Below are 19,655 nucleotides of genomic sequence, written 5' to 3'. Positions count from 1 at the left end.
CTACTTTGTGAATGGTCCACAGATGAATTTGAGTTGATGCTTGATTTCTCTCTACTTTTGAGCTGGCTTCAGAGAAAATTTCATGAAGTCACAAATGAGGCCCCTTGGTTATTAATAAGGGGCTCAGGTTTCTAAGAATGTTTTTACCTCCAGTCCATTTTGCCAGAGGCCAGATTGCTTCTCTAAGGCCCTAGGGAAAGAGTTGTTTCCACTGCAGACAGAAGCCCTGGTTTCCTGTCAGGACTTAGGTCTTGTTCCTTCAGGAAAGAAAGAATTCGGGAGGTGGGCATCCAGTAAAGCAGGGAGGCGTTGGACTTCCACTTGCAATCCTAGGATAGCCTGGTTTTTTTTCAGTGAAGGAGATTACTTGGTAGAGATTAAGTCTAGAACGAGAAGAGCTAATTAACTTCAAGGTAAAGCCACTCAAGCTTGAGACTCACTAGAAATAGCATTTCTTTGCAGTGTGCTCTGCAGCCTCCAGAGATCCTGGTGCCTATTTGGTTTTTAAACAGCCTTAGGATCTGCTTTTTCCAGGTTGTACTTTACATACATTTTGTTCTTTCCCCTCCATCCCCTTCTCCAATTCCAAATGGCTGTTGAGGTCATGCACGGTCACTACCTCTGTAACAAGGTGCACACTGAAATGTCCACTGCAGCAGGACCTGACAGCCCAGGGTCATCCGTGGGGCTCCTCGATCCGCTGGAGAAGTGGGTAGGCAGCCCGTGTTCTGCTCAGCCACTTCTTGTCTGTCCAACGGGACATCTCACCTGTGCACTTGCAGGACGTCAGGAGTAGAGAAGGACGATGTGGCACACCTCAGATTTCCTAAGGGATCTTCATGACAAGACAGCAGGCCATGGTGTGTGTGGCAGGCAGCTGTCACCCGGGCTGCCCTACCATCACGGAGGGCAGGCCACTTGCTCGGCTGGGCTCCTCGCGTTCAGAGGAGTGGCCGACCTGCGCCTGGCCGCGAGGGCCCTTTTTCCCTGAGGAGCTTCACTCCATCTTCCATATTTTCTTGGCCAGTGTTTTACGACATTGAGATGTTCGAGTTACTTTTGTTTTGTGTGAGGTTAACGGGCATATGAACATATCCAGTATCCTAAAGTCTAACTTTGGCGATTTTGTGGTCATGAAAATGAATCAAAATAGGAAGACTACATATTTAATTATAACTTCTAATCTCTTCCCCTACCTGTAACCTCCCTCTAACTGTAAAATATTAAATATACCAATGAAAAAGCAGACTTTCACAGCAACAGGCTCTTCAGTATTTGGTTGGGACAGCAGACAGAACCCGTCCCCCGTACCTGGTCTCCGTTCACCATGGGAGACCAGGTACGATGTTAAAATTGTTACTGACCTACAAGTGTAATATTTCTAAACGGGATCGGGAGGAAGGGGGACCAGAGCAGCTTTGTAGGTAGCCCAGAGTTTCAGTTAAAGTACTTTATCAAAACAAAAGGGAAAAGACGTGTTACAAACTTAAAAAAAGATGAAAGATATATGAAGAATTCTGCAAGCTGGTAAAACAACTAAGCAAAATTCATCAAAAGGTATTTCACAGAATAGGAAATACAGCAGAAAAATATTCTGTCTCATTAGCAATCAAGGAATTGTACATCAATACTAAAGAAATAAAACACGTTCACACCCATTCAAATGGCAGATCAGGATGCCTGAAAGACCAGTATTGGTGAGTTTGTGGGATTCAGCATCTCACAGATAAAAGTGTCGATGAGTGCAGCCACTTTCGGAGTGAACTGGAAAACTGAACATCCCTGTACTCCATGTCTGGTGGTTCCCCTCCCAGCTATATATCCAAAAACCTGTGTTCAGATGATGGGATGTTGTACAGAAGACTAAAGGAATGAACTACTGCCACTCACAACAGTGTGGATGGGTCACGGTGATGGTAATAGAAAGTACCAAATGCTTACAGAGGGCATGATACTTTTCTTTTAAAAAGCAGGTACCGTGAGGCAAAACAATGGAATATTCTAGGTTCCACTGAGTAGCGAGTTGATGAGCAGAGAAATCTACATGGCTGGACATGACAGGTGGGAGTAATGCCCATTTGCACCTTGAGACTTGGGGATGGCAGGCAGACAACTTCACAGTGGGTTCCAGGGGCTTCTAGAATGTACACAATTCACAAGATGCTTTTTTTCCTGAAGAAAATCTGTAGCTTCCTATTGGCCTTTGAAGGATGTGTGACCCCAGGAGATTCTCATTTTGGGAACTGTTTTGAGTTCTTAGAGCTGCTGCATTACTACCTAGGCGTCTTGCTGCTGTAACAAGTGTGCACACAACTTAATCAGCTGTGAACTAAAAAGCTAGATAGGCCCTGGCCGGTGCAGCTCAATGGACTGAGTGCCAGCCTGCAAACCAAAGGGTTATCAGTTCAATTCCCAATCAGGGCACATGCCTGGGTTGTGGGCCAGGTCCACAGTGAGGGGTGCATGAGAAGCAACCACATAGTATTTTTTCCTCTTTCTCCCCTTCCCCGCTCTCTAAAAATAGGTTTCTTAAAATGCCAAATAACACTGTTTGGAGTGATAAAGTTTTGAAACTAGTTATGGTTGTGCAACATTGTGAGTATAATTAATGGTACTGAATTGCACACTTAAAGTGGTTAAAATGGTAAATTTTATTGTCATATATAATGTAATATACCCAAGCCCATTGAATTGTGAAAACAAAAATAAAGTAAGTGCACTTGAATTTATACAACAGGACATAAACTGTCTGGTTTTTTAAAGCTTATTTTCTAATTCACAACTAAATGTTTTTTTAAGATTTTATTTATTTTTATTTTAGAAGGGAAGGGAGGGAGAAAAGGGAGAGAAACATCAGTGTGCAGTTGCCTCTCGCACACCATGTACTGGGGACCTGGGGCCCACAACCCAGGCATGTACTTTGACTGGGAATCAAACCAGCAACCCTTTGGCTTGCAGGCTGGCACTCAATCCGTTGATCCACACCAGCCAAGGCCACAAGTGAATGGTTTATAAATAAAATAGAACCTGGAGGGATTTGAGAAGTGCCTACAAGGGGGGGCAAGGTCCACTCAGGTCCAAAAAGGGGTCTTTGGGCTGACAGGCCCGTTTTTGTAGGTGGAAAGGGGCTCAGAGAGGGTCCGAGAGGGCCCCTGGTCACACTGTGATTGGGCCTGGAGACTGCCAGTGGTCCGAGGTTATTGCTAAGGCCCAGACAGACCAGGAATATAGAACAGAAGTCCGTTCCCTCACATGCGTTGGCGTTTCTGACTCTGCAGGCAGGAAACCCCTGTGAGGCACGTGGTCCAGGGGTGGGTGGAAACCACTAAGGTTCGTCCCAGTTGTGTGGGGAGGGGCCAAGCTGGCAGCCAAATGAGGAGGGCTGTTGGCTTTCACCCAGGCTTTTACCCACTGACGTCCCTGCACTCGGGTGGTGGAAAGACAATGGGCTTTGAATGCTTTGGAGGCCTGGGTTCAAATTCAGTTAACATCCGTGAGCCACGGTGTTCTTGCCTGTGTAAGAAACTAACATAAATGTGGCCTCACCCTCATGACATAAGGGAGTATGGTGGTGTGATTGCACTATCACAGGCTTGGGAGTCAATTGAGGTTAGTTTTAGTTCTGGTCCCACCCCATACCAAGATGGGGGCAAGGTCCTAGCACTGAGGGTCCATGGGATCTCCCAGAACAAGCTCTGGTCCCTGCACTGCTCTTCTCCTCCACAGGGTGTCAGCAGCAGGCCCAGCCCACCCTTGGTTCCTGTTTCGGTTGCGAGTCTGCTGACTGCACTTGGCCCTTGGCCATCCCTGTCTGGGCCTTGGCTGCAGTTTTTGGCCATCCCCCGAACCCACCCTGGGGCCACAGAGACATCCTGTCCCAGGCCTAGAGCTGGGGAGAACAGGCTCTAAAAATGCAAGATTGAGGGGTGTCAGGCGACCCTCGGGCTTCCCAGGGATCTCCGGCAAATGGATGCCACTGACAGTTCAATGGCCTTGGACAAGTTACTAATGACCAGCAGCATGAACCCTGGAGTGCACTCACGGTTATCAATCTCCCAGCGAGCCGGTGCCCTCCAAGCCTCCCATCAGCCTCCCACAGCTGAGCAAAGGGCTGGTGTCGGGAAGGCAGCCATTGGAGTGGGGTGGTGCCCTCACCCTGCTCTGCGCCTCCATAAACCCCATCTGGAAAATGGGGGTGAAGAGACATGGCTCCCAGGACTAGAGGGGCCGTGATTGTTCTTCCTTCTGTCCCACAGCATGGCTTCTTGTCTTGCTCCCCCTAATGCCATGGCTGTTCCTCCATCAGCAGTCCTTGTCTCCAGCCATTAGTTTTGCCTTCTCCATCCACCCAGGTCCCATGTTCTCTCTGTGTGTGCACTGCCTGTCTCATTCTCGGGACTCTCGCTGTCCAAGTACCTGGCTCTGGCTCTCTGGCTCTGTGTCCCTGACCGCCTGTGCGTCTGTCTCTCTCTGTCTCCCTGTGTCTCCGTCTTGCTGAGCCTGAGTCTCTTGGTTGACCCCAGGCTCAGTCTCTGCCTGTCCTCTCTGTGTGTCTGTGTATGCTGTGTGCTTCCCTTTCTCATTCTCACACTGCCTGTTCCTCTTCTCTGTCTCTCGCTCTCTGCTACCCGGTGTCTCCGGGTTTCTGTGTGTGTGCGTGTGGTTTTAGTATTGGTGTGTATTTGTGTGTTCCTTAGTGCTTCTCTGTCCTCCTACTCTCTTGTCTGTGTGTGTCCCAGTGAAAGCTCCCATTGCATTCTTTCTCCCTGCCCTCGGTGTGTGTCTTGCCCTCCATGTGACCTGTGTGTGTGTGTGTGTGTGTGTGTGTGTGTTCAGTGTGTGTGTGTCCATGCCTTTCTGTTCTCTGCATCTGTTTGTCTCGTTCTCTCCCTCTCGAGCCCTCTCTCGTGTGTGTGCGCATGCGTGTGTATCTGTCTTGTTCACAGCAGAGCCTGTCCGGCAGGGCAGCGGATGTGTGAGGGATGATTCAGTGGCTGACAGGAAGCCCGCCTGCCTTGCCTGCTGCCCGCAAGTGTCAGTGGCGTTGGTGTCGGCTCCAGCAGGTGTGTGGGCTCAAGATGATGTGGCCACAGTGAAGAGCTTTCAACTCAGGTAAGCCTTTCCTAGGAGTGCCTGGAGCCTGGCCCTGAGGGCAGGGGTCCTGAGTCTGCCCCAGGCCTCCGACACCCCATGGAGGTTGGGGTGTTCTCACTGGCCCAGCAGGAGCACTTGGCGGCCCACTGGTTAGAGGGGGAAGACGTCAGGACACCCGGCACCCCCTCCTTTGGCCCCAGTCCTGCCCTGGCACCCCTGAGGAGGGAGCCTTCACCCTGGACCCCGCGGTGCTCAGCAGGGCAGCCTGTTTCTGGGGCTTCAGCCACCTTTCTGCCTGCACCATCCCCAGCCCAACCTGCAGTTCTAGGAAGCCCCAGGGTGGTCCCATCACTTCCAGAGATAGCTGAGGGGCCGGGACAGTGGTTCCCCAGCCCATGCCCACGAGTCGAGGTATCTTCATCTGTAAAATGGAACAGTAACATCCCTGACACGGGCTGTGGGAGAGTGGGCAAGACTCTATAGGCAAACATGCCCAGGTCCTGCCCCGTGCCAGATGGAAGCATCTGTCCCATCGCCCCTACCCAGTCCCCAGCCTGACCTGCCAAGCTCTCTGAGGTGGTCCCGAGAGGCTAAAGGCCCTGGGGAGCTCTCTGTGCCTAGCTCTGTCAACAGGTGGCCCCAGCCTTCACCAGTCCCCCACCTCTACCCTGGGACTGGGGCTGCCCAGGCCGTTCAGAGTCACTGAGCATTGAGAGCCTCCAGTAGGAACATCTTGCCTGGTCTTATCTGAAGGCCAAGGTTATTTGGGAAAACAAAACAGACCCCAGAGCACAGCCCAGTGACTAAAGCCTTCCCAGGGCTCAGACTGGTACCTTTCATTCCACCCCCACCCCTAGCCTGTCCTACAGCCCTAGTGGGCCTCAGTTTCCCCATCTACAGTGTGATGAGTGCTGGGAGAGTGGGCAGTACCAGCTCCAAGGGCCTTTCCAGGCTGGAGGTTCAGATGCCAAGGCCCAAGCCGCCCAGCCCTGAGGGCTTTCCCACAGCCAACTTGTTGCAACCTTGTTCATATGAAAACTGCCCACTTCCCCTTGTGCTATTTTGGCCTGCAGAGCCATGAGCTGTGGCAGCCTCCCGCCCTACCCCACCCAGCCCTGCTTGGCTTCTTGGGGCCTCCTGGAGCCGTTGGGTCTGCCTCTCCTGGGGCCCAGCCTCCTCGCCCTCCTCCCTCACCCACCCACCTGCTCTCAGAACATGGGTGGAAAGCAACAAGAGAGGGCAGGTTTATTCAGGGTAGCAGGGAGGGCACAGGAGTTTCCCTCAAATCAGCCTCTTTTAAAAAATAATTTCATTATTATTGAAAATGTAAGAAAAACATGAAGGTGTGTGGCCTTTGGAAACAGCCTGCCCTGAGTTTTGATCCCAGCTCCGAGACCGGCCCACTCTGTGGTCTTGGACAGGGTACTCCCCTCTCTGGGCCTGCTGTCCCCAAGCAGGCTGCTGGTGTCTGTGACCACTCACTGAGGGGAGGGGCAAGGCCACGCTCTCCTCCTGTCCCAGCCCCACTCAGGGTCCCAGCTCAAAGCCCACATGAGGCAGTAGAGGGAGGTTCAGCCTGCCTGTCTGGGAGCCAGGCGGGAAGCCTCCAGACAGAGTGGAGCCACACTGCTCGCTGCAGGCCGCCCAGCTAGCTCTGTGCCCCACGACAGGCTGCAGCTTCCCCTGCCCCTTCCACTGGGACCGTGATAGTGGCCAGTCACGGTGGTCACGGCCGACCATGCGCCACCCTGCACTGGCACCTCAGGTGTGTCATTTTGACACCAGGCCCCATGTGACAAACCCACGGGAAAAGCGTCACTGTTTCCCCTGTTTAACAAAAGGGGTGACCAACGGCCCATGACCCTAGGATTCAACTGTTTTTCCCAGGCAGAAGTTGCATTCTCATACCCCTCTTCCACACCTCCTCCCGTGCCGGGTGGATGGAGACGGCCAGGCCGGGGCCACCCGTGAGTGTACTGTTCACTTCAAGAAGCAACAGGGCTCTCCTATGGTCAGGGTCCCCCGGGGTGGGGTCCAGGGCTCTGAGTGCCAGGTGGGCTGTGTGAACTTGCTTCTGGGATCTTAAGCATCCCCTGGGGATGGCCGGTGGTAGACTCACGTCCCAGCTCCCACAGGGGGCATGTGTGTGACCCACCCCAGGTATCTGTGCCCAAATCTCCTTTGGGGACAGAGTCACTGTCTTAACCAAAGAGCCAAGTTGTCAAGGGTCAGGAGCCTGAGGGAGCAGTCCCAACCAGCCAGCTGGAAATAAAGTTTCTCTTCTGAAAGCCCCAGCCATGAGCCTGACCTGCCTGGGCATGATTGACCCCGTGTCCCAGATGAGAAAACTGAGGCCGGGAGATGAGATGCTGTGGCAAAGGCAGGATTTGACCCTGGAGCCCTCCCTCTAAGGCAGGCGTTCCCCACGTCAAACAGCCGGAGGTGGACGAGATGGACGTGGGCCGTGCCTAGGGGCTTGGGAGGGAGTCTGCCCTGGGGCTGCCACATGAGGCTGAGCCAGGAGCGGGCCAGCCCCTGAGAGGAGGGGGTCAGTCTTTCTCCTCATGCAGAGGCTGCCCCTTCACGAGATTCGGGAATTCTCGTGTTCCCACTGACTCACTTGGAGTTTTGGGGAAGGAGAGGTGGCCTCTCTGTGACCGGTCCCTGACCAGCTCTCTGTGCTGCATAGAGACCCCCTTGTCATCTTAGCCACAGAGATTCGGGAAGCTCAAAGAGGTGAAGGGACAGCCAGGTGCACACAGGCCTCAGGGGAGTCTGAAGCAGGAGGTGGGCAGTGCAAAGTTCATCTCCGCAAGCCTCACCCTCCACGGCTGTAAAGTGGGGAGCAGCCCTCCTCCCACGTGTCTGATGCGGGGGGCACAGGTGTGCACAGAGTGGGCGCTCAGGGGCGGGGGCTCCATGTGTCCCATTGGGCATGGCCCTCTCAGAGACCCCCTGCTGCCCTCAGCTGTGTCCCAGCTATTTTGAGGGGCTGAGTCTCTTTGTATTTCAATACTTGCCTTAACCAGCCCCTGGTGTGTGATTGAGATCACCCACGCCTGGCCATCACAGTGCCCCAAGGCCGTGGCCTGGCCCAGCCACTAAGAAGGTTGGCAGTGAGAGATTCAGGGCCTCCTCACCCTGCAGCCTCTCTCCTCCAGCCCCACATCCCACCACTGGCTGCCATGGGCAGCAAGCTCCCTCTGCCCCGAGCTCACTTCTCTCAGGCTCTCAAGCCCACCTCCTCCAAGCAGCTTTTCTTGATCTCCTGCCTCCCAGCTCCCATGACAGGAGGAATCTGGGTGCACCGGTGTTTAATGAATGGAAATCCCACCCCCAGCTTCCCCAGGAGGCCACGGATGGGGTGGCGAAGTGTTCTACGTTGGGCGAGGGCTGTTGGGAGCCTCCATCCAGAAGGGCCCACCGACTCGGAGTTTGGGGAGTAAAGCTGGATTTACAGGAAGGAAGGGATGCCATGTGCAAAGCCAGAGTTGGAGTCTGGGGGCTGGAACTTGAACCCTGTCTTTCTACTCAGCATTTCCGAGATCTCTGGCCTCAGTGTCTTTATCTGTGAAAAGGAGCAGCCTGCCCTTCCAAGGGCAGTTGTGTGGGTTGAGTGAGGGCATCTGCAGGAATGTGCACATGCAATTGGTGCTGTCTGGTGGGCCCCAGAACCTTCTGGCACTTATCAGAGTGCTGGCCCGGGAGGCCAAGAACACAAGCCTGGGGTCAGGTGGAGGAATGGGTCTGGTCCTGACCGGGTCCTCCAGCAGGGCCGGGGAGGGGGGGGGGCTTCCACAGCCTGAGCTCAGCTGGGGGGCTGTCAGGGAACTTCAGGGGTAAGAGCGCAGAGAGTGAGGGGCTGGGCGGGTTCCTGGAGGGGCAGCCCTGCTGCCCTCCCACCTGACTCATGGGAGCCTCCGGTTGCAGGGAAAGTGGCCAGGAGCGGGCATGAGTGCAGACATGAGTGTGGACACTGAGCTGCTGTGGCCTGGGGCGGCCCTCCTGCTGCTGGTGGGGGCAGTGGCCGCCAGCCTGTGTGTGCGCTGCTCCCGCTCAGGTAAAGGCTAGATTACGACGGGAGGGGGGTCACGGGCACAATGGAGGGGGAAGATGGTGCGCCCAGAAACCCTCCCAGGCCCAGCCCTGACTGTGGTTGGGAGGGGCAGTCGGATGAACCTCACAGTGCGGGGATAACTCCCCTGCAGACTGGCCCCAAACTGTGCCTGAACACAGTGGGTCTGCCTCACTGTGCAGCTTTGGTTTTGCCGGATTGAGGGTGTACCTGGGGTGGGGATGTTGCTCTGGACAAGGTGGGGAGGTTGGGCTGCCTGAGCGGCCACCTTCTCTACATTCTGCTTTTCTAAATAAACCGAGAGAAACACCCTGTCGGTGTCAGGGGCCCGCAGAGATTGGCAGGCCCCCGTGTCCTGTCCTAGGCCTGCACAGGGCACAGGGGCAACAGGGGGAGGGGGGCCATGGATCTTGGTCCCACTCTGGCTCTGGATGCTTGCAAATCTGGTCCTGTTCTTGTAGGTGTGAAGCGGTCCGAGAAAATCTGTGAGCAAAGGAATCTGTGAGTGCCTCAGTGTCCCCAGCCTGGTGACTTCATGTGCCTTGTGTGGGGTGTCCCTTCAGGCATCCCTGCATGCTGTCCCCCACCCCTTCAACCCACATGTCCTCCATGCTGAGCTCTGCTGGGTCCTGAGCAGTCCAGGAAGGGAGAGGGGACACCTAGGGGCTGTCCAGGCCCTGGCCTAGCCTGGTCAGCAAGGGCTTCAGCAGGAAGGGATGCCACCCTCCAGCTGGCCCAAGAACATCTCCAGAGATGCTCCCTGTGAACCCAGCCCAGGGCAGCCCCCATGCTGGTGGTTGGGGTGGGGTGGGGGCAGGGACAGAGGAATCCCGCCCTCTGGAGCAATGCCGGTTGAGCGTGGGTGAGAGACTGGGCCAAATGTGAGCCGTGTCTGTGTCTCCCCCGGAAAATGCAAAAGAAGCTCGGGGGAGGGTGTGGGCCTGCTGCTGGGTGATTAAGGATGGCCCCAGGCATAGAGAAGGTGGGGAAGAGTTTAAGAGAGAAAGAGGCAAAAGGGAACATTCCAGAGAGACAACAGTGTGGGCGGTCACTGACACAGGACCATGCTGGACACTGTCTTCCAGGGATGAGGTGGCAGGTACTGTGGTCCTGGGAGCAATGAACTGGGTGAGCCCTTGGTGGTGGGGAGAGGCCTTGGCCTTTGTGCCAAGGTGGCAACAAAAGAGCTCAAATCAAGGGCTTCTGTGCCTCAGGAAAGGGGGTTGTGGGGTAGAGATGAAACTGGGTTAGTGACCATTTCCTGCAGTGTGGCGGGACCCCAGGGGTGGAGCTCTAGGTACATCGAGGGCCAGTTTTCTGCTCCATGAGCCCTGGGAGGCTCAGCCGTGCTGAACACTGCGGACCAGGGGGCAACCCAAGAACAGCCCCAGGTGTGGGTGCAGTATCCTTACTTTGAATAGGAACGTGGCCGATGGGGGTCCTGGGGGACCGCTGAGGCCTGCGTGTGCACATGTGCACAGGCCTACATGCCTACTCTCGCCCACATGCTTCCTGCACACTTGCTCATGCATGGACTTCTCACACACACAGCACTGCATGCACACCCGGCCACTACTCACATACAAACATGCACACACACCCTTTTCTCATTTCCTTTTGCAACCGAAAAACCACAAGGAGATTTGAAAATAGAATTTTCCCATCCAGGCCCAGGCCTGGGGCCAGGACTGGATCTCCACCAAGGTTGGCTGGGCTCCCCCACTGCCCCTCCGTGCTCCTGCCCCAAGGCGAAGCTCGGCAGTGTCTCCCCTCTGCCCTCCTCCCTCAGTTCCTGCCACTCAGGCCCCAGACTGACCTTAGAACTGCAGACTAAACCTCCTCATGTAGGGAGTGGAAAATGGGGCCGGGGGCGTGGGGAGGAAGCTCGGGTTGCCCCCCCGCCCCCCCAGCCCTGCCAGCCTCTGTGTGTGCCAACCCAGCCCCTGCACCACTCACTCTGGAAAGCCCTGCCTGACTCCTGGGCATGTAGGGCATCCTTCCCAAATCAAATCACCCTGACCCCCAGCACCCCAGGAGCTTCTGGGAGGCTGGGCCAGATACCCATATTAGTTCAGAGGAGGAAGCCCAAGGCTCTTATGATTAGCTAATCTGCTCTACTATCCTTACTTGTGGCTTCCATTCTCAAGGGCACTTCATGGTCCAAATGGCAGCTAGGGCTCCAGCCCTCATCTCTGCATTTCAGGCAGCAGTAAGAATGAAGGACAAGGACAAAAAGGCTGTACCCCAGTTGCCAGTAACTTCTTTCAGGAGCTTTCCTGGAACTCCTAGCAACATTGGCTTGCATTTCAAACAGCAGAGCTCAATCACTTGGTGCAAGGGAAGCTGGGAAACACAGTCTCTTAGAGGGGCATGCTGCTGGCTGAACAAAAGTCAGGGTTGTGTTTCAAAGGCAGGAGGGGCCCCTGGGCAATGGCTAGCTACCTGGCTGTGTCTGCTAACCCAGAAATAGTCCCACAGTCACTCGGAAGTAAATGGTGTGTTTGAGTCATGTGCTCTCTTATGTTTACCACTCCTGGAGGGGGAGGTGGTGGGGGCACCTGTTGCTCCTGATTGACCTGCTCCCCACTGGGTCCCTGAGCATTTGCCACAGGAGTCTCAGGGCTGCCTCCCTGGCCCCACCCACAGACCCTCTGCCCAGGTGTCCCTGGGGTTCTCGGGTAAGCCCAGGTGAGAGGTGGGCCTCTCTGGCAGCTGGCTGCAGCCCAGGGCCATGTGACGAGGGTGGGCACCAGGGGACAGGGCTCTAGCCCTGAGACCTGGAGGGGTAGCAGCTCCTTCTCCTCACTCTTGCCCTGGTGTGTCCCCCCTCTCTGTCCCTTGCCCCTGTCTGTCCATCTCTCCTGTCTCTCTGTCCCTTGGACTGTGGGAGCCAAGGCCCTACCTCCTCACAGCCCCATGCATTTCCAGGCCAGAGGACCAACAGAACTTCGCAGGGGCCCGGACCTATTCCTGTGAGTCCCCAGACAGAAGGGTTCCAGGGACTGGGCTCGGGGGTGGGGAGTCCTATCAAAGTCCCTTCCGTCTTTATCACCCTGAGGTTGTGGCCTGGTCTGACGGAGTGACGGGCTACCCTGGCAAGCTGGCCTAGGGTCCGGCCAACACCCCTTTGTCCTTTACAGTGGCCAGGCCCATGATGGACATAGCCTCCAACATGACAGCAGCACGGTAGGAATGAGCCACTTGTCCTGGGCTCAGAGGGGTGGCAGCCCCCAGGGTGGGGGGCAATGAGGAGAACCAGGGTTCCTACCTGGCTGAGCCCAGGTCAGGACCTTACTCCCCCCTCAGACCCCAGAGTTGCATGGCTGGATTCCAGAGCCCCACCATGAGGCTGGAGAGCTGTGGCCTTCCAATCCCCCCAAACCCTAGGGCCATTCCTTGCCCCCTGGCCCCTCCTCAGCCCCTGCCTCCCTTCTGCTGCAGGAAGGATAAGCTGCTGCAGTTCTCCCCCAGCCTCGAGGGTGAGTGAGCCTCGGCAGGGGAGCAGGGCAGGGCAGAGGGGACTGAGACAGACACGGTGCAGAGGCCTTTGGCAGAGGAGACAGACAGCCGGGCTGGGAGTCCTGATAGGCTTGGCCAATTGGGGGAGGGGACAGAGAAGAGGTGCAAAGGTGTGAAGAAGATAGGAAGCCCTTGGCCCTTCTTCCAGGTTCTGCGTCCCCCAGGTACCAGAACTTCAGAAAAGGTAGGCGGGCTCCAGAGATGTGGGGTCTGCGGTGGGGGGCACCTCTTGGAGCTTAGGCCTAATTCTGCTCCTCCTGCAGGAAGCAGACTTGGATCCGATGCAGTCTACGTGTGAGTGGCCTTCTCCCGGCCCTGGCCCCTCCTCCCACACCCACCTGCCCCTGCCCCGAGCGTCCTTATTTTTGGTGGAAAGTCCAGCAGCCCAGGCCCAGGCAGGCTCTCTGCAGCACTGTCTCCCTTCAGTTGGTCTTGTGGGGATGGGGATGGCGACAGGAACATGGCCCTGCTCTGGGGACAGGCTGTGTTGGGGGAACTCATTCTTTGTCACCCTGTTAGAGGCAAGTGACAGAGGCACCTGGAGCCCCAGAGAGGAAGGGCCCTCAGACATCTCGTCTCACAGATGGGCAGACTGAGGCCCAGGGAAGGTGGAGACTTGCCAAGTGTCACATGGCAAGGTGGCTAGTGCCAGGCTGCCACGCCCTCAGCCTCAGGGAGGTTTGGGAGGCCGGGGAAGTGAGGTGGAGGGAGAGAGGAGACCCTGGCTCAGCCCCCATGGGCCCCTGGGGCAGTGATGGCTGGAGCAGCCCTTGCCTCACTGCTCCCGCAGGAAGCCCCCGCCCCGACCACGGGCCTGCCCAACAGCTGGTATTGTGTTTGTGTTTTCTGCCAGAGACCCCACCACCATGGACCATTACACCTGGGAGCAGTTCCAGAAGCCCCAGGAAGGTGAGGCAGAGGGAGAAGAGGGGGACAGGGAGGAGGAACATGGGAACTCAGCTCACTGGTGGGACCAGGGGCATTTAGGAGGACTCAGGGGAGGAGCTTGGGCCTGTGTTTGGATGGATTGGGGAGGGGAGGGAAGATGAGGGGGTTGGCACCAGGGGCAGGAGCCCAGGTACAGAGGAGGGAAGGGATGTGTGGGAATCTGAGGGTGGGCCACAGGGGTGAGGGAGCAACGGAGGGCTCCGGGGACGGGAGGAAAGCCGGACCCCTTCTCATCCAGGCCCCTTGTCATCCAGGACCCATTCAGGGGTGGGCACATAGGGGACCTCGGAGGAAAGCCCTGGATGGGGCAGACTTGCTGGTGGCTGCTGAGCCCGGCAGGCTCTAAGGATGCTGGCACTGTAGGCTCTTTATACCTTTGCTTTATAGAAAGAGAAAGAGGACTGAGGGCAGGGAGTGCCTGCCGGGAGGTGCGCAGGCCAAGCTCCTGCCTGGGCCCTGCTAGGGTGTGGGGTGAGATGCTGTGGTGGGCAGGGAGTGGGGTCCTCTTCTTTCCCTCTGCTGCTTCCAAATTGGGGTGGGGCCCACATTTCTCAGAGCATTTTTTATGTAGATGGACCTGGATGGGGCAGTGGTTAGAACCCAGCTTTCTCACTGGAGGTGGGGGTGATGCCAGGGTGCCAGGCTCTGGCATGCCACACCACCAAGACCCTGGGCCAAGACTCCCAGCCCAACCAGCCCTGCCTAAAGGGTTCTGCTTCCAGATACGCTTAGACCCGGTTCCTGTCTCCTGGGCTCCCAGGGGCTCTCCGTGCCCCTCACTGCCTGATAGAGATGGGCCTCCCTCCATCCAACCATCCATCCTGGGCCTGAATGCAGCCCTGTCCCCTAACCTCCCCTCCCCAGTGCATTTGGGGGTGACCCTGGAGGACAGAGAAGGAGCCTGGGGTGGCAGCTGCTGAGTGAGGCCAGTGCCCATTTAGAAGCTTGTCCAGGAAGATGTCTGAGGCCCCTGGGGGACCCAGAGGTCTGGGGGCTTGGCAGGACAAGTCATCTGCCAAGAGAGTGCTGGGTGGAGGGAGGGAGGAAGAGCCAGGCTTGATGAACAGGTGTCACCATAACCAGAGTCCTCACCCCTCTCCCCAGCAGATGACGACGACGATGCTAATTCCTATGAGAACGTGCTCATCTGCAAGCAGAAGCAGCCCGACTCAGGTGAGGCTGCCAGCCCAGAGCTGAGCAGGGCTGGTGAGATCTGAGGTCCTCGTGGCTCAAAGGCATCGCCTGCCTTGCAGCCTGAAAGTTCGCCAATACCTCTAGCCTTCGGTCAAGCACTGCATCGTGTCTTGGGAAAAGTCCCCATCATCCTGGGCCTCAGTGGGAATGCTCTATGGGGACCCCTTCCTCCCCCTTGGGGCTGCCCATGAGGGCATAGGATGCCACTCTGAGGGGCCGTGGCACCCTGTGGGCCTGAGGACTAGCCCTGGAGGCTCCCACCTGCAGTCCCTCTCCCGGTTTCTCTCCCTGCAGGTGATGAGGGGTCTGAGGATTACCAGAACTCAGCTTCCATCCAGCAGTGGCAGGAGTCCAGAAGGGTCGCCGGTAGGTGGCCTGAGAGCGGGGACTCCTGCACCATCAACTGCAGCAAGCTTGGAAGGATGGGGGAAGGGAGGTGGGGATTGCGGGGCCAGCTTCGGAGGGCCAGACCAGGGCGGGCTCTCCTGCAGCCAGTTCAACTGATTTCAAGTGAAGCCTTCAGCAAATCAGCCGCTTCATTGGCCTTGAACCATGCCAGGACGCCACTCAGCAGCCTGGCCCCCGGAGGCGGGGTCCTGGTCCTGGGCGGCCCATCCAGCTGTGTAGATGGAGTCCCACTTGTTCTGCTTCCCCAGAAGGACAAGGGGGCAAACCCCAGAACCGGGACAGACACGCCATCCAGAGCAGCCTTTTTTCCTTCAGACCGTTTTGTGGCATCTGGGGTTTTGAGTCCCGGGTGGGCACGCCGGCTCAGGGAGCACATCTGGGTGTGTCTGAGTGAACCACCTGACGGTTGATTGGTGGTCCCCAGGGAAAGTCCCAAGAGGAGCACCCCCCTGCCCTGCAGGAAGCCCGGACGAGGACGACGAAGAGCCCGATTATGTGAACGGGGACGTGGCAGCCGCAGAAGCCTAGGGCAGAGCTGAGAGGAGGTACATCTGCCCTGGTGCAGGGTGGTGGCCTCACTGGCCAGAGGGGCCCCTTTCCAAGGGAGATGGTGGCTCGGGCTGGAGGAGCCACGGTGCTAGCCAAGAGGTATAGCACCCATGGGTGCTGGAATGGGGTGGCTCTGCAGGGCGCTGTGCCTCCTAAACAGGGCCTGCCCACCCTGCCCCCACATCCCATGGCAGGCTTGGTGGGGTGGCAGATTCGTGGCCAGCACAAGGGTCTCATTCTGTGGGGCTGTTAAATAGGGAAGGCTGGTGAGTCACTGGTTAAAGATGGGCTCTGGGTGGGTCCCTGCAAACTTGGGGGAGGGACTTAACCTCCCCAGACTTATTTCCTCATTTGCAAAATGGAGCTAATAGGACCTGTATCTTAGATAAGACACCACACACAAAGCATGAGGCCAGGAGGGCTTGGCCAGTGTTGGACTCAGGGCCAGGGGCCAGGACTGGGAGATGAGTGCCGGTGCCGGTAGTGGCTGAGCTGCGGTGAGCAGCCACTTTGCCAGCCAGCATGGTGCCAAGTGCTAGACACACCATCTCTTACCACCCCGCGGGCATCTAGCACTAAGCCATCTGCCCGATGTCACACTTGGAATCAGTGGAGGAGGGGACACTGGGGAGGCAGGATCCACCCCAGGGCCCTTGAAGGTTGTCCGAAGTCCCTATCAGAGGGACATGTGCAGTCCTCTCAGTGGGTGGTGGGCTTGGGCTGGTCAGGAGCCAGCCACAGAAGTCTGAGCTCAAGTGCAGAGAAGCCCACTGCTCACTCCTCCACCCAACATTTACCACGCCTGCCAGGGCCGAGTCCCGCCTTTGGGGTCAGGGACACAGTGATGGACACAACGCACAAAATGCCTGGCATTGCGGTGGGAGAGAAACAGGTACCGTGAGATAAGAGGTAGGACAGGAAATAAGGCATGTGATGTGGTGTTCACCTGAGGTGGTGGTAAGTCCTTTGGAGACACCACGGCAGGGGAGACACAGGGAGTGAGGTGGGGCCTTAAGCAGGGAGGCCCCCTCCTCACCCCTCTGGGGTAGGACACCCCACACGAGGAGTGATAGAGACGGACAGGAGGTGGAGGCCAACGCTGTAGGGCCAGCATCTGGGTTTTTTCTGAGATTTGGGGCTGAGGATTTGGGGACAGGAAGGTTTGAAACAGAGACTTGATATTTCTAGAGGACCACTGGCTAGGGAAATGAATACAGCTGGCCCTCTGAATCCTTGCATTCAACCAACCTCAGCTGGGAAATATTCTGGGGAAAACAAAAGCACCTCAGAAAGTTCCAAAAAGCAACATTTAAATTTGCTGAGTACTACACTGAGTCCACACCATTGGTGTGCAGGTGTACCCTGCTGCAGCCAAAGGCAAACACACCGTTTTACATTAGGGACTTTAGCATCCTTGGGTTTGGGTATCTGGCCGGGTAGGGTAGACAATCCCGGAACCAAACCCCAGGATTCCAAGGGGCGACTATATGCAGGGGGCCAGCAGTGGGAGCAGGGAGACCCATAAGCTGAGTCCAGGCCAAAAATAAATGCCACCTTGGCCCAGGAAGACAGCGGGAGGAGGGTACTGAGTGTTGTGTAGCGTCAGGAGGCATCCACTGGGTGTGGGTGCAAGGTGGAGGGCTCAGAGGATTTTGGGTTCTGTGTGAGCAATAGAGGGTGTCCCTGTTGGCCACTGAGGTCTGGGAGGCTACATTACAGGCAGAGCAGGTTTTGTGGGCAAGTCCAGTTAATTTCTGAGCCTGTTAATTGGAGAGACCCACGCAGGGGGCAACCTGCGTGCACAAAGGGGAGAAGGGGGACCAGAGAGGGACACTGAAGATGGGCCAGAACAAGCCAGGCCCCGGTTACTACTTGGACCAAAGAGCAGTTGGGATTTCCAAGGAAAAGCAGAAGCTCCTGGAAGTGCTCAGTTCGGCAGGCAGGTTCTCCCCTTGGCCCAGCTGTGGGCGTGCAACTGAACACTGACCACTGTGTGTCCCTCTTCCTGGCCCAGCTGCTCCCTTGCCAAAGGATAAAAGTGCTAGCCAAGCAAACCTTTTCCTTTTAGCCAACCATTTCCATCTTCACCGAAGGGGCCCAGGAACCCAAAGCTCACAGGAATACAGACTGTCTTCCAATGACTGCTTCTCCAGAGCTGCTCGACTTCCGGACCCCAACAGTTACTCTCAGGAGGTGCACCGTGTCTCAGGGACCACCCCTCTGGCCGTGCACAGCCAGCCTGGCGCTGAGGGCAGTGCAGCTCCCGCCGTAATTGAAAGCCCAGCAGTGAGGGCAAGTCGCATCTCCGTCCCATCCAAAACATCACACAATGCTGGTGTTTGTGTTCTTTTCTGCTTTGGATTTGGATCCCAAATTGCTTACCAATGTCCGTTTCTGGGATTTTTTTGTGATCAATAGTTTGTATAATTAATTTATATAGATGGAGCTATATTTAGTATTCTACATTCTAGGGCAGATTTGGTCTGTCTCGTCTCCTGTAAGCATTACACATACTGACTTCAGCAGACACCCGGGGGAACCCTGGGGCTTCTTCCTTTGGGCCTCAGTTCACTGAGGAAGAGAGGAGGCTCCGGCATCCGCATGCCCCTTCTGTGGGCACATTCTGTGGACAAAGCACATCAGTTCTGCTGAAGGGGCAGGCGGGTGCGGTGGAGGCGCCCATCAGTTGCCCCGAACCTTCTGCTCCAAGGCTGGCCTCGGTCAGTGGACTGGACAACATGACCCTCTCTCCACAAGGGCAGAGGCCCAATGGGACCTTGAGTCAGAAGAGCCAGGCAGGAAAATGCCTCCTCCAACTACAACCCTTTCAATAAACCTTTCTAGTTTAAGAGCAGTAATTCTCCAGTGTCTGCTTTCCCTGATTCCTGTAAAACCAAGGGAATCGATCAGCCTCATTTCACAGAACGGGGCCCTGAGGCAGAGAGTGAGAGAGAGAGAGATTGGTCAGTCTGGGAGCAGAGGCCTCAAGGCAAGCTCCTTCCAGGATGCCACACTGATTCTTTCCATGAGAAATTAATGCCACAAATTAGGAAAAAAGATTTAGAACACAATTGCGGCCACTTGTCACCTCACACCCTGAAGCTGCAACCTCACAAGCTCAGAAGTCAGCCTAGGCCCTAGCGGGGGATCTGGGGGTTGTGGGGTCAGCACCGCAGGAGTGCCTCCTCGGCTACAGGTGTGGAAACCTTGCTGTCTCTTGGGCCCCTCACCCGCACACTGGGCACAGTCACCTCTCCACCTCACAGGGATCCCAAGGATCCAGACAAAAAATAAGGCCAAGGACATGTATTTTGTAAGATTTCACTTTGCAGTTTCTGAGGACCTTATATTTCTCCTAATAGAAACCCAAATCTAAAGAGCCAGCCATCTCAGAGCCTTATGTGTCCCTAGCCAACAACCGGGTCTGGGCAAGTGGAGGGACAGCACTAAGTAGAAGTGTGGCAGGCCCTCCCCCTCCCTGCTCCGGCCGCTGGGAACCAAGCCTGGGCACGAGGAAAGCAGGAGGGCTGTCCAGCTGGCCCGGCACTGCATGCGGCAGGGCGCACCTGGCTGCACGCTAGGGCCCTTTGCCCGGGAACCCATGGGGCAGGAGCCAGCCTGTGGCACAAGCATCTTTAATCAAAGCTTTTCACAAGACCACTAGTCCCAGAAGCTGAGTCACTCCCACCCCAAATACCTTAACAACACCACGAGAACACGACGTCTGGGGTTTGCTTTGGAACAATCCCAGAGTGGGCTGGGGAGGGGGGGGTGCAGAGGAAACAAGGTTGGCCGTGTCCTGGTATAACTTTAAGATGGATGATGAATATGCGAAGGTTCACTGTATCATTTTCTTTTATGTACAACT

The 19,655-nt window shown here is 56.3% G+C and overlaps 1 protein-coding gene across 5 annotated transcripts; it reads left to right on the top strand.

Moving 5' to 3' along the window:
- The first annotated feature begins 4,690 nt into the window (after positions 1-4,690).
- Positions 4,691-18,641, top strand: LAT2 (linker for activation of T cells family member 2). Of its 5 annotated transcripts, none has more exons than XM_037054742.1 (13): positions 4,691-5,110; positions 9,021-9,154; positions 9,631-9,670; positions 12,098-12,141; positions 12,310-12,355; positions 12,611-12,648; positions 12,837-12,872; positions 12,952-12,982; positions 13,542-13,597; positions 14,741-14,809; positions 15,125-15,196; positions 15,663-15,783; positions 17,856-18,641. In XM_037054742.1, exons 2-12 carry the CDS (start codon positions 9,046-9,048, stop codon positions 15,764-15,766), a joined length of 645 nt encoding a protein of 214 aa, XP_036910637.1. In that variant the 5' UTR covers positions 4,691-5,110; positions 9,021-9,045; the 3' UTR covers positions 15,767-15,783; positions 17,856-18,641. The 5 variants fall into 5 exon arrangements, with proteins under 5 accessions (XP_036910637.1, XP_036910638.1, XP_036910635.1 ...); XM_037054743.1 differs by having other exon boundaries at positions 4,691-5,112; positions 9,025-9,154; XM_037054740.1 differs by lacking the exon at positions 4,691-5,110 and adding an exon at positions 6,764-6,859 and having other exon boundaries at positions 9,025-9,154; positions 14,744-14,809.
- The last annotated feature ends 1,014 nt before the right edge of the window (positions 18,642-19,655 follow it).

The sequence above is a fragment of the Sturnira hondurensis genome, unplaced genomic scaffold (assembly GCF_014824575.4).
Source record: "Sturnira hondurensis isolate 20B ecotype Veracruz unplaced genomic scaffold, ASM1482457v3 Scaffold0008380, whole genome shotgun sequence".
NCBI lineage: Eukaryota > Metazoa > Chordata > Mammalia > Chiroptera > Phyllostomidae > Sturnira > Sturnira hondurensis.
Note: the sequence above shows the minus strand (reverse complement) of the source record. Positions and strands in the feature narration are given on the sequence as shown.

Excerpts from the sequence above, each read along its gene's own strand:
- LAT2 (XM_037054739.1), top strand. The coding sequence starts at position 6,833 with ATGCGCCACCCTGCACTGGCACCTCAG. Across the intron at positions 9,155-9,630 it reads TGTGCGCTGCTCCCGCTCAG|GTGTGAAGCGGTCCGAGAAA; the intron begins GTAAAGGCTAGA and ends CTGTTCTTGTAG. Across the intron at positions 14,810-15,124 it reads GCAGAAGCAGCCCGACTCAG|GTGATGAGGGGTCTGAGGAT; the intron begins GTGAGGCTGCCA and ends CTCTCCCTGCAG.